The sequence below is a fragment of the Oncorhynchus masou genome, chromosome 32, assembly GCF_036934945.1.
Source record: "Oncorhynchus masou masou isolate Uvic2021 chromosome 32, UVic_Omas_1.1, whole genome shotgun sequence".
Lineage (NCBI taxonomy): Eukaryota > Metazoa > Chordata > Actinopteri > Salmoniformes > Salmonidae > Oncorhynchus > Oncorhynchus masou.
This window is the reverse complement of record NC_088243.1, coordinates 38452714-38466394: the sequence shown is the minus strand read 5'-3', so window position 1 is coordinate 38466394 and position 13681 is coordinate 38452714. Positions and strand designations below refer to the sequence as shown.

The following is a 13681-nucleotide window of genomic DNA, read 5'->3' as shown; positions in this document are numbered from 1 at the left end:
CAAACACAACATACTGTAATCATCCTAATTTGAGTTTCCCGGATTTACGTTTACTATGTTACGTCTAGCCTATGAGACCAGGCTAAATCTTCCTCACACTATAATTTTTAGACTACGGAGTGTGAACAGCAGTGATGTTTTTCAAATCCATTGTGCCTGTGCGACGCTTGTACTGTAAACACAACGTTTTGATGTGTTTGACCTTACTATTATGGCGAAGGTCTCTTTCTGCCTTACTTTCTACAATGTGCTAGATTCTCAACGTTGCACTTTGAAATATAATGTATTTCACGTGAGATAAACAGTTACATTGTTTCAAGTAATAGATAAATCATGACTTGACTGTTTTCGAACACAAAAAAAAACACATCTCTCTGCAACGTTATGGCAGTGGAACTTCGGTCAAGCGTAATATATTTTGCTCCCGACCTTCCCTGCCGGAAAGGGCGTGCACGAGGTTATCCCAGTTTGAGAGCTCGAGAACAGAATTAACGGAACACTGTGCTGACGGGGAGTTGCTCGCCGAACAGGTGGAACATTTGGCCAAGATATACGAAATTGAAACCACACAGCACCATTCCGAAGATTGGATTTTAAAACACGGAGCAGCGTCGTTAGCCGGTAGATTGAGCCCCCGCACTTTCTTGTAAGTCGTGAAGTTGAGTCCCCTAGACCCAGCCCGTTAGCTAGCTAATTTTGTCAGCCAATGCAAGGCAAGGGGTTTGGTCGCAAAGCAAATAGGTTATTTGCTTATTTAAACTATCGTGGTTGGTTTACACTTTAAATTATGTGATGTATGCTTGTTGGGCGTGCCCTTTAATCAATGTTTGCTGTCATTTGTTTGAATACAGAAAATAGTCTTAGCTAGCTAATGATATTTAGCTAGGTTAGCTCAACTCCAAGGTGGCTTCGACTATTCCATTTATTTGACTCCATTGCCAATTCACGAACTATTAATTGATATTGTTGAGCTGAGTCTTAAATGCTAATAATATGTGAATGCCAAATGCATGTCTGCATCATAAAAACAACCGTTATGTTAGCACACTAAGTTAACGTTTGTCCTCTAGTCTTGTTTTGCGAAGACAATCAAATGGGTCCAGTGTGATGCTAAACAGATTTCTTGCTTGTTTTTGCAGCATGTATTGATGCATTTTCTGGATTGTATTTTACAGCTCAAACCCCTCGGGACATACAGTAACTGGAGGATAGCTGTTTATTGAAGATTTGTTGGAGAGAGAATTTTCCTCCCAGCAAGACATTGTGCAATGATGGAAAATGCCATGTTTTAGGACGAACCCTTAAAGCTAGCTGGCTGACCAGGCAGCTAGCAGCACATTTCAAGGATTCTGGATGATTCGTCCACAAGAGTCCATTGGGCATCATTGTTATCATCCGGAGAGCGCCTCTAATTTATCACCGAGACAGACGCACTGTCTGTCCGTCTGACAATGGGCGACACCAGTCTGAACGACTCGAACGTGAAGGTCGCAGTCCGTGTTCGTCCTATGAACAGGAGAGGTAAGTAACATTAGCTGGGTTATCGCTAAATTGATGACACGAAGCTTGACACTCGGCTCAGTTGCTGTGAAACGGGTCTAATCGATAACCTCTTAGTGAATCAAAGCCCAGACCCTTGCCTGCCATGGGTCACTCCCTGGGGCAGTGTCTGTAGTAAACGCATTATTATCCATGTTTTCATGAACATACAGTTCCAAGTTTGGACACATCTACTCATTCCAGGGTTTTTTATTTCTTAACTATTTTCTACATTGTAGACATCAGCGCTATGACATATCACATGGAATCATGTAGTAACCAAAAAGGTTAAAAACAAATCAAAATATTATATTTGAGATTCTTCAAAGTAGCCACCCTTTGCCTTGGTGACAGCTTTGCACACTCTTGGCATTCTCTCAACCAGCAACGCGAGGTAGTCACCTGGAATGCTTTTCAATTAACAGGTGTGCCATGTTAAAAGCCTTTTTAAAAGTTCTTTCATTTTTCATTTTTCTTTCCTTAATGCATTTGAGCCAATCTGTTGTGTTGTGACAAGGTAGGGTTGATATACAGAAGATAGCCATATTTGGTAAAATACCAAGGCCATATTATGGCATGAACAGCTCAAATAAGCAAAGAGAAAGAACAGTCCATCATTACTTTAAGACATGAAGGTCAGTCAATACGGAAAATGTCAAGAACTTTGAAAGTTTATTTAAGTGCAGTCGCAAAAACCATCAAGTGCTATGATGAAACTGGCTCTCATGAGGACCGCCACAGGGAAGGAAAACCCAGAGTTACCTCTGCTGCCGAGGATAAGTTCATTAGAATTCCCAGCCTCAGAAATTGTAGCCCAAATAAATGCTTCACAGAGATAATTTATTTTTATTTCACCTTTTTTTAACCAGGTAGGCTAGTTGAGAAGAAGTTCTCATTTACAACTGCGACTTGGCCAAGATAAAGCAAAGCAGTTTGACACACAACAACACAGAGTTACACATGGAATAAACAAACATACAGTAGAAAACGTCTATATACAGTGTGTGCAAATGAGGTAAGATCAGGGAAGTAAGGCAATAAATGATCCATGGTGGCGAAGTATTTACAATATAGCAATTATACACTAGAGTGATAGATGTGCAGAAGATGAATGTGCAAGTAGAGATACTGGGGTGCAAAGGAGCAAGATAAATAAATACAGTATGGGGATGAGGTAGTTGGATAGGCTATTTACAGGTGCAGGGATCTGTGAACTACTCTAACAGCTGGTGCTTAAAGCTAGTGAGGGAGATATGAGTCTCCAGCTTCCGTGATATTTGCAGTTCGTTCCAATCGTTGGCAGTAGAGAACTGAAAGGAAAGGCAGCCAAAGTAGGAATTGGCTTTGGGCGTGACCAGTGAGATATACCTGCTGGAGCGCGTGCTATGGGTGGGTGCTGCTATGGTGACCAGTGAGCTGAGATAAGGCGGAGCTTTACCTAGCAAAGTAACAGACGCATCTAAATATCAACTGGTCTGAGGATGTGCGAATCAGGCCTTCATGGTTGAATTACTGCACAGAAACCACTACTAAAAGACACTTATAAGAAGAAGACTTGCTTGGGCCAAGAAACACGAGCAATGACCATTAGACCGGTGGAAATCTGTCCTTTGGTCCGATGAGTCCAAATTTTGGCTGTTTGGTTCCAACCGCCGTGTCTTTGTGAGACGCAGAGTAGGTGAACTGATCTCCGCATGTGTGGTTCCCACCATGAAGCATGGAGGAGGTGTGGGGGTGATTTACTGTTGACACTGACAGCTGTCAGTGATTTATTTAGAATTCAAAGCACTCTTAACCAGCATGGCTACCACAGCATTCTGCAGCAATACGCCATCCCATTGAGTTTGGGTTTAGTGGGATTATAATTAGTTTTTCAACAGGACAATGACCCAAAACACCTCTAGGTTGAGTGATGGAGTGCTGCATTAGATGACCTGGCCACAATCACCTGACCTCAACCCAATTGAGATGTTTTGGCATGAGTTGGATCGCAGAGTGAAGGAAAAGCAGCCTACAAGTGCTCAGCATGTGTGGGAACTGCTTCAAGACTATATGAAAACCATTCCAGGTGAAGCTGGTTGAGAGAATGCCAAGAGTGGGCTGAGCTGTCAAGGCAAAGGGTGGCTACTTTGAAGAATCTCAAGTCTAAAATATGGTTAGATTTGTTTATACCTTTTTTTTGGTTACTACATGATTCCATATGTGTTATTCATAGTTTGTATTCACTATTATTCTACAATGTAGAAAATAGCAAAAATAAAGAAAAACCTTTTGAATGAGTAGGTGTGTCCAAACGTTTGACTGATACTGTATATTAGAGATGTCTAGAGATGACTTTTGCTTGATGATTTCAACAGCCAACAACATCCATTGGCATTTTGCTTGATCAGGCCAGACTATTGGGTGGGATAGCATGAATTTGAAAATATTCCTGACCTATAATACACAAACGAGCTGCCTATTCAAGAAGTTATGGATTTAGTGTTAAACGGTGTGATCGGCCTGAACAAGTGTAGTCTCATGCCTCCCGTTTAATGAATCTTTGCGCGCACTCAAATGATTCAGTCAATTATAATGCTGGCAATGAATGCCACTTGGAGGGAAGAAAGGATATTTTAGCCGTGTGCCCCCAGTCGAATTTAGCCACGGGAGAACATGTCCGGAAGTACGAGAGTCTACCGAGGTGGAAAATACTGAGTCTAGCTACAATGTAGCGGGCCATGTCACGTGTTCCTTCTTACAGAGCGTAGAAATCGGTCACAAGACATAATTTTTACCAGCGCTCTTTCTCGTGTATTCTCCAGTCATGCAATGAAACAAGCCCAGGGCAGGCAGTATCCACTTGACACTGTTATATCCTGCACTACACCTATCCTTGTCCATTTTGATTAGTAGCCTACTGTCTGCAAATTTAATTGGATTCCCACCAAAACAGACACTAGACTGAAGTTTCTCCTTTGAAGATACACTGTAATACAATTGTTAATAACCACAAATCAGAACACAACTTACATTTCTGCTTCACACTGTTGATGTAACTGTACATTTGATTTCTAAGTTACTGACATCTCAAATGTATTATGACAAGGGCTCATTTATGTGCCGAGCGATTTTAGTGTTTTTTTAAAAAGGTTGTTTCGGTTAGATTTTTTACAAAATTATATATTTTTTTCTTTCAGTTTTCGATAATTTAAAACATTAAATCTATTATGAAATAAGTAGTGAACATTCATTCCCCATACTGTACCGTTTTCAGTCATCCTATTTAGCTAGGCTAGCCTTTAGAGCTGCAGAGCTGTCTGACAATCATTTTACAAGTTCTTTTAAAGTAGATAAGGCATACTTACACAAACTGTCTCAATCATTCACTCTTGTTGTGTTGTGTACATTCCTTTCTCATGCGGTCTGTGTGTGTCTAACGTAGCAGTTGTAAAAAAAGAAAGAACAGGCTCAAAGGATTGTCATTGTAGTCATTTACCACATATCTGCACTGAACTAGGTTCAATATTTGCTTAATGAAAACTACAAACTCCCTTCAGCCCAGTGTCCCACATAGTTCTTGACTTGATTTCTCTCAAGAATGATTTGATTTCCCTCTAGAGAAACGGCACATTGGGTTCACAAAAAAAACTACATGGAATTCAAGTAATTCATCCTACGTCGTCAATGTAGTTTTCTTTTTAGGATATAAAACAACGTTTTGGTTAATCGCTCAGCACTAGTCAGACTCAGAGCTGTGCTGGACAAAGGCAGGAAGGGAGTCAGTCTGAAAGGACTATTTGCTAGCGTTGCATAACTGACCATGTTCTCATGGCCGTAGAGGAGTTACTGGTGGGAGGCCAGGTCTTCGAAGAACGACCCCATCGGCTCCAACCCAGTCACATCATATACACTGCCTTTCCATTTCCACATTGATGTCATGCCTATTGTACCACCAACTAAGCCCGGTGCTGTTTCACTTACCGCATGGAAGAAAGCTAATTTGCCAATGGAAAATGAGCTGGTACTGGAAAGAATCTGACGAAAGACGAGAGAATACTAGGATATTACCGTCACTTCTCCGTTGCATTTCACATAAGATGTATATCTTTTTTCCTCTGTTCATTTCCTTTGAGAAAAAGCAGATCAAATGCTATTACCGAAAGTCACAGAATAGTCAGCTGGTCAGAACATTAGCAGGTGTATGACCACACACTGATCTGTACTGCCAGACTGGTATGCGAGGCTGCTGGAGCTTACACACACACACACACACACACACACACACACACACACACACACACACAACAGGCGAACTGGTTGACCCATACCAGTGACAGTGATAACGGAGTAATGGCGCTCAAACCAGTGTGATGATGACACACACACACACACAGTGTGCTCAATAAAGACGCTCAGTGACTCGGTTCAGGGAAACACGGCTGTGACACTGGCAAGGCACTCAAGATCACGTCTTGTTATTTGGGATTTGACTGAAGCCTAAGTCTTTGGATTCCTTCACAGTACCAGCACTGACTCTTAAACCCAATTTGACCCCAACAAGTATACAGTTTACCTCTTTCCTTCGGTGGTTACTGGTCACCAGTGCATGAGGGGGAAGGATGGAGGGAGGAAGGGAAGAGGGGAAGAGGGAGGAAGCCCGTGCTTCCTCTGAGGGAGAAGGGTTGCAGCCAGCGGGAGTCACTCACCCGAAGGTCCCTCCCACCCCCTCTGCCCCAGCCTCCATAGGGCAGTGCTACCTCTCCATACAACTCCCCTATGCAAAAAAACCTCTATGCAGTTTGCATTGACATGGCCATGGATCATGTTCAGTAGGAAGCAATGGAAGAAAATGGACAAACTGTGAGGGACTACTATCGGGATGTGTCCAATAGAAACACTCAAGGTTTTAAAACCTTTTCCATTGGGTGTCCTAATGAACATAATGCCGGACTAGCCTTTCCTCTGGACACACTTACAGTTTCATAGATGTGTTTGAAATTGAATGTGTGTGGTTGTTTACATAGCCAAGTAGTGAATGTTTTGTTTGGGTGTCTGTGTGAGTTTGTCTTGTCAACTGGCCTCTTTGTTTGTGTGTATTCCTGTCGATGCTAAAAATGTGAGGAATTGTGAATATTGGACCCCAAGGGTCAAGAGCAAACACAGGGTTTTGAAAATAATGAACTGGTTGTTTGGTTAATAATAATAACAACATCTATAAGAATGCAGTCAGTGAGGAATAATTTTCTAGACACAGTACAGTAAGTACAGAGGAAATCTAGGCTAAATCATAATACTGTTGAAGTGTGTTTTGTTCCTTAGCACAATTTTGAAATGAGCAAACTGACAGTGTCGAAAGGGGATGAGCCCACATTTAGGCCAGCAGTACAGATGGAGAGCCCAATAATTAATGCTGCTATTATTAGGCTTCCATATGGCAGCGCTGGGCTGCACTAGCTACAATGTGCTAACTAACAGGGCAGCCAAAAATAATGGCACACCCATTGTGCCCACAGAGCAGTTTTGGAATTCAAGAAATTATTTTTAAATGGGTTTTCTATGATGGAGAAAAAATAAGTTCTCACTTTCCAGTTTTGATAAAGTAACATTTACATGGTCATTCATCAGACATGTTTACAGTGAATGTGAATCACAATATGTGACTTAATGCAATATAGGCCTGCTTCATTATCCATTAGTAGCCTTTGTGTGACCCTTGCAGGAATTGATCGAACAACCTTGTTTTTTTTGCCATAGTCAGCAGTATGTCCAATCTAATAAGTAGTACTGAGCCATTTGGACCAGCATTGCTTGGCCATTTCTCTCTTTCTTGCATTGGCCAAACCTGAGTTGTGTGAGTGATAGCTGTTGTCTCCGAGGCCAAGTTTTAAGTCATGGTTTGGAACCAGAGGGCCAGGGTCAAAGTGTGATTGAGTCAGTGTCCCAAGTCACGTGATGAGGGCATTTGTGTGAGGAGGACTAAAAGTTTTAGACCCTTTTGTTCTACAGTTATCAATTGAGTTACAGCTCACCTCCAAGATGAAAGGCAACAAGCCTGGGCCGATGCCTACCCAGTACCCACCAATCACTTAACTAAAGCTTATTTTTCTTGGCAGAACCCTATGTTATACATTCCCAAATGTGCATCTCTCAGTCTTCACACTACTTAAATGCTTTCAAAGTTGACCATGTTGATGTAATGTGGTTGCATTAAACTCTGTCTTGGCCTGGTGCAGGTTAAACAGTATACAGATATTCTCCTTTCTAGTCCCATGATTATGTACCCACCCTGCACCTGGAAGTTGTTCTGAACCTTTTCTATTTCATCTCTCCCTCTCACAGAAAAGGACCTGAACACAAAATGTATTGTGGATATGGAAGGCAACCAGACCATCCTTCACCCAGGTGGTGGAAACCTGGGCAAGGGAGACTCCAGGTTGGTGTGTGTGTTTCTGTGTGTGCCCATGGGAATCCGTTTCAGCTGTTGAAAGAGTTTGAGTCCAGTAAGGGGATTTGGAGAATGTCGCATGACTGTGTTTGCATGTCGACAGTCTGTCACCTGCTGAGTGAACAATGATTTTGGGGGGGGGGGGGGGGGTTGAACAGTCTGTGTTTGTTTGTGTGGAGAGAGTGTGTGTCTGTGTGTGTATGCCAGTAGACAGCCCAGGCTGCCTGCTGCTCCTCTCCTCATTCTTCCGTGTGTTGGAGCATAACTCTCCTCCGGCTGACTTCCTCTCTTTATCTCAACCCTTCCGTTGCCCCGACAATGCAGGGCAGGTCACGGCGGGGTCAACGCCTTGAGATCATGAAACCCCATTACATTTGGAGAAGCTAGGGAATGAGGAAAAAGAAAAGAAAGAGAAAAAACATGTTTGCTTTAGCATCTGTCGGCAGTAAAGATCCTCGGCTGACTTTTATGGGGGTAAACAAGAAGCGCTATCATTTCTCTCTTTCTCTGCCTCTTTTCTTTATTTCCCTTTATTTTCCTTCGGATGACAATGGTGTGAGCGTTGGTGGGTGGACTAGGTTTTAAACTTGGAGGAGAAAGATGGAGCTGGCTGCTGCCCTCACACTGCTTACACTTTAATGGTGGAGCTGGGTTCGTGTTGTGGGACCTGCTGCTGGGATGAAGAGATGAATGGAGTAGAGGCCCTCCTCGCTCACTCCCATAGAGCCTCTACAGACCCCCAGGGTCCCAGATGCCTCCAATGGCACGAGTTCACATGACCCAGTGTTTTGCCTAGTTTTTCTTTGGTGGTGGGGGGGGGCTCGGAATCCAGACAATTGTTTTTTTAAATACATTTTTTCCCCTACCCCTTTTTCTCCCTAATTTTGTGGTTTCCAATCGCCTCAACTCCTGTACGGACTTGGGAGAGGCAAAGGTCGAGAGCCGTGCGTCCTCCGAAACACAACCCAACCAAGCCGCACTGCTTCTTGACACAATGCCCACTTAACCCAGCCGCACCAATGTGTCCGAAGAAACACTGTACACCTGGCGACCATGTCAGTGTGCACTGTGCTCGGCCCGCCACAGGAGTCGCTAGAGTGCGATGGGACAAGGACATCCCTGCCGGCCAAACCCTCCCCTAACCCGGACGACGCTGGGCCAATTGTGCGCCGCCCCACGGGTCTCTCGGTCGCGGCTTGTTGCGACAGAGCCTGGACTTGAAACCAGAATCTCGAGTGGCACAGCTAGCACTGAGAGCCTTAGACCTCTGCACCACTCGGGTGGCCCAACGGAATTCAACAATATTCAAAAATGTATTGAATTAAGTAGGAAATCACCTAAATATATTATTTTGCCCAAGATTATCGAAAGACATGAACAAGGTGTCGTTGATTTGTATTTCCCTTTCTGAACTTTCAACTTTCTGAAGCAAAGTAACGGTAATTACCAGCGTTGGTCTACCACTTTGTGTAACCGTTAAGCAATGATGGTCATGACAACCGTCTTCTGGGAGATGGAAAGGCTTTCCCCAAAATCTTCTCAATTAAATGTTAACTACAAAATAGCCTATGCCTACCTGGCAGAATATCATTGTGATAATTTGCATCAATCCAGTGGCAATTGTTTAGCAAACTCTGCCATCATATGCGTGCTACAGAAACGCTGCTAACCAGGCCCTGCATGTCCCCAGGCACCCTCATTTGTTGACTTCTGTGATCGAAAAAGCCTTGGTTTCATGCATGTCAACATCAGAAGCCTTCTCCCTAAGTTTGTTTTACTCACTGCTTTAGCACACTCTGCTAACCCTGATGTCCTTGCCGTGTCTGAATCCTGGCTCAGGAAGGCCACCAAAAATTCAGAGATTTCCATACCCAACTATAACATCTTCTGTCAAGATAGAACTGCCAAAGGGGGAGGAGTTAGCCTGCAAAGTAATGTCATACTTTCCAGGTCCATACCCAAACAGTTCGAACTACTAATTCTGAAAATTACTCTCTCCAGAAATAAGTCACTCACTGTTGCCGCCTGCTACCGACCCCCCCTCAGCTCCCAGCTGTGCACTGGACACCATTTGTGAATTGATTGCCCCCCATCTAGCTTCAGAGTTTGTTCTGTTAGGTGACCTAAACTGGGATATGCTTAACACCCCGGCAGTCCTACAATCTAAGCTAGATGCCCTCAATCTCACACAAATCATCAAGGAACCCACCAGGTACAACCCTAACTCTGTAAGCAAGGGCACCCTCATAGACGTCATCTTGACCAACTGGCCCTCCAAATACACCTCCGCTGTCTTCAATCAGGATCTCAGCGACCACTGCCTCATTGCCTGTATCCGCTACGGTGCCGCAGTCAAACGACCACCCCTCATCACTGTCAAACGCTCCCTAAAACACTTCTGTGAGCAGGCCTTTCTAATCGACCTGGCCCGGGTACCCTGGAAGGACATTGACCTCATCCCGTCAGTTGAGGATGCCTGGTCATTCTTTAAGAGTAACTTCCTCACCATTTTAGATAAGCATGCTCCGTTCTAAAAATGCAGAACTAAGAACAGATACAGCCCTTGGTTCACTCCAGATCTGACTGCCCTCGACCAGCACAAAAACATCCTGTGGCGGACTGCAATAGCATCGAACAGTCCCCGCGATATGCAACTGTTCAGGGAAGTCAGGAACCAATACACGCAGTCAGTCAGGAAAGCTAAGGCCAGCTTCTTCAGGCAGAAGTTTGCATCCTGTAGCTCCAACTCCAAAAAGTTCTGGGACACTGTGAAGTCCATGGAGAACAAGAGCACCTCCTCCCAGCTGCCCACTGCACTGAGGCTAGGGAACACGGTCACCACCGACAAATCCATGATTATTGAAAACTTCAACAAGCATTTCTCAACGGCTGGCCATGCCTTCCGCCTGGCTACTCCAACCTCGACCAACAGCTCTGGCCCCCCCGCAGCTCCTCGCCCAAGCCTCTCCAGGTTCTCCTTTACCCAAATCCAGATAGCAGATGTTCTGAAAGAGCTGCAAAACCTGGAGCCGTATAAATCAGCTGGGCTTGACAATCTGGACCCTCTATTTCTGAAACTATCCGCCGCCATTGTCGCAACCCCTATTACCAGCCTGTTCAACCTCTCTTTCATATCGTCTGAGATCCCCAAGGATTGGAAAGCTGCCGCAGTCATCCCCCTCTTCAAAGGGGGTGACACCCTGGGCCCAAACTGTTACAGACCTATATCCATTCTGCCTTGCCTATCTAAGGTCTTCGAAAGCCAAGTCAACAAACAGGTCACTGACTATCTCGAATCCCACCGTACCTTCTCCGCTATGCAATCTGGTTTCCGAGCCGGTCACGGGTGCACCTCAGCCACACTCAAGGTACTAAACGACATCATAACCGCCATCGATAAAAGACAGTACTGTGCAGCCGTCTTCATCGACCTTGCCAAGGCTTTCGACTCTGTCAATCACCATATTCTTATTGGCAGACTCAGTAGCCTCGGTTTTTCGGATGACTGCCTTGCCTGGTTCACCAATTACTTTGCAGACAGAGTTCAGTGTGTCAAATCGGAGGGCATGCTGTCCGGTCCTCTGGCAGTCTCTATGGGGGTGCCACAGGGTTCAATTCTCGGGCCGACTCTTTTCTCTGTATATATCAATGATGTTGCTCTTGCTGCGGGCGATTCCCTGATCCACCTCTACGCAGACGACACCATTCTATATACTTTCGGCCCGTCATTGGACACTGTGCTATCTAACCTCCAAACGAGCTTCAATGCCATACAACACTCCTTCCGTGGCCTCCAACTGCTCTTAAACGCTAGTAAAACCAAATGCATGCTTTTCAACCGATCGCTGCCTGCACCCGCATGCCCGACTAGCATCACCACACTGGATGGTTCCGACCTTGAATATGTGGACACCTATAAGTACCTAGGTGTCTGGCTAGACTGCAAACTCTCCTTCCAGACCCATATCAAACATCTCCAATCGAAAATCAAATCAAGAGTGTGCTTTCTATTCCGTAACAAAGCCTCCTTCACTCACGCTGCCAAGCTTACCCTAGTAAAACTGACTATCCTACCGATCCTCGACTTCGGCGATGTCATCTACAAAATTGCTTCCAACACTCTTCTCAGCAAACTGGATGCAGTTTATCACAGTGCCATCCGTTTTGTCACTAAAGCACCTTATACTACCCACCACTGCGACTTGTATGCTCTAGTCGGCTGGCCCTCGCTACATATTCGTCGCAAGACCTACTGGCTCCAGGTCGTCTACAAGGCCATGCTAGGTAAAGCTCTGCCTTATCTCAGTTCACTGGTCACGATGGCAACACCCATCCGTAGCACGCATTCCAGCAGGTGTATCTCACTGATCATCCCTAAAGCCAACACCTCATTCGGCCGCCTTTCGTTCCAGTACTCTGCTGCCTGTGACTGGAACGAATTGCAAAAATCGCTGAAGTTGGAGACCTTTATCTCCCTCACCAACTTCAAACATCAGCTATCTGAGCAACTAACCGATCGCTGCAGCTGTACATAATCTATTGGTAAATAGTCCACCCATTTTCACCTACCTCATCCCCACAGTTTTTATTTATTTACTTTTCTGCTCTTTTGCACACCAATATCTCTACCTGTACATGATCATTTATCAATCCAGTGTTAATCTGCAATATTGTAATTATTCGCCTACCTCCTCATGCCTTTTGCACACATTGTATATAGACTCCCCCTTTTTTTCTACTGTGTTATTGACTTGTTAATTGTTTACTCCATGTGTAACTCTGTGTTGTCTGTTCACACTGCTATGCTTTATCTTGGCCAGGTCGCAGTTGTAAATGAGAACTTGTTCTCAACTAGCCTACCTGGTTAAATAAAGGTGAAATAAAATAAAACCAAACAAGTTGCTGTTGCCACTTAAATTAAAGCGTATCTACACCCAAAAATGAAAACTTAGATTTTTCCCAGACCTCAAAAGTGGCTCCTTGATGTGGTATAAGCATTGTTGTGTACTAAGAACATCAAATGTCATAGTTTTTCTGTTAAAGCTGATTATGGTGACTTGTTGTGTATATGGAAGCAGCCTCTTCTGTCTTACAGAGACTGGACTCTGTTTATCATGCATGCTTGCGCTGGATTACAAATGCCAAGTCACTCACCCACCATTGCACCTTGTACCAAATGGTGGTTTGGACCTCACTTTATATGCGCAGAATACTACATTTGTATGTGTTCATCTACAAAGTCATTTTGGGTAAATTCCCTCAACATCTGTATTCTAGTCTCCTCCTTCACCATCAGCAGTTACCATATTTGGTCTGCTAGGTGATTGCTACTTAAAGTCCCCAGGACGTTTACAGTGTATTCAGACCCCTTGACTTTTTACATATTTTGTTAAGTTACAGCCTGATTTTAAAATGGATTGTTTTTTCCCCTCATCAATCTACACACAATACCCCATAATGACAAAGCAAAAGCAGGTTTAGAAATATTTGCAATTTCACCTTCCCCTGATCTGTGCCTCGACACAGTCCTGTCTCTGAGCTCTAAGGACAATTTCTTCGACCTCATAGCTTGGTTTTTGCTCTGACATGCACTGTCAGCTGTTGGACCTTTTATATAGACAGGCGTATGCCTTTTCCAAATAATTTCCAATCAATTGAATTTACAACAGGTGGACTCCAACCAAGTTGTAGAAACATCTAAAGGATGATCAATGT

At 44.1% G+C, this 13681-nt stretch overlaps 1 protein-coding gene across 3 annotated transcripts in view; it reads left to right on the top strand.

Moving 5' to 3' along the window:
* Positions 1–453: 453 nt before the first annotated feature.
* LOC135526042 (kinesin-like protein KIF13B) overlaps positions 454–13681 on the top strand; it is a 91686-nt gene continuing 78458 nt past the window's right edge. For all 3 annotated transcript variants that reach the window (XM_064954073.1, XM_064954072.1, XM_064954074.1), the window contains exons 1-3: positions 454–646; positions 1176–1521; positions 7861–7954. In XM_064954073.1, the coding sequence (XP_064810145.1) occupies positions 1452–1521; positions 7861–7954 (164 nt within the window). In that variant the 5' untranslated portion in view covers positions 454–646; positions 1176–1451. The remainder of the gene's footprint in view (positions 647–1175; positions 1522–7860; positions 7955–13681) is intronic.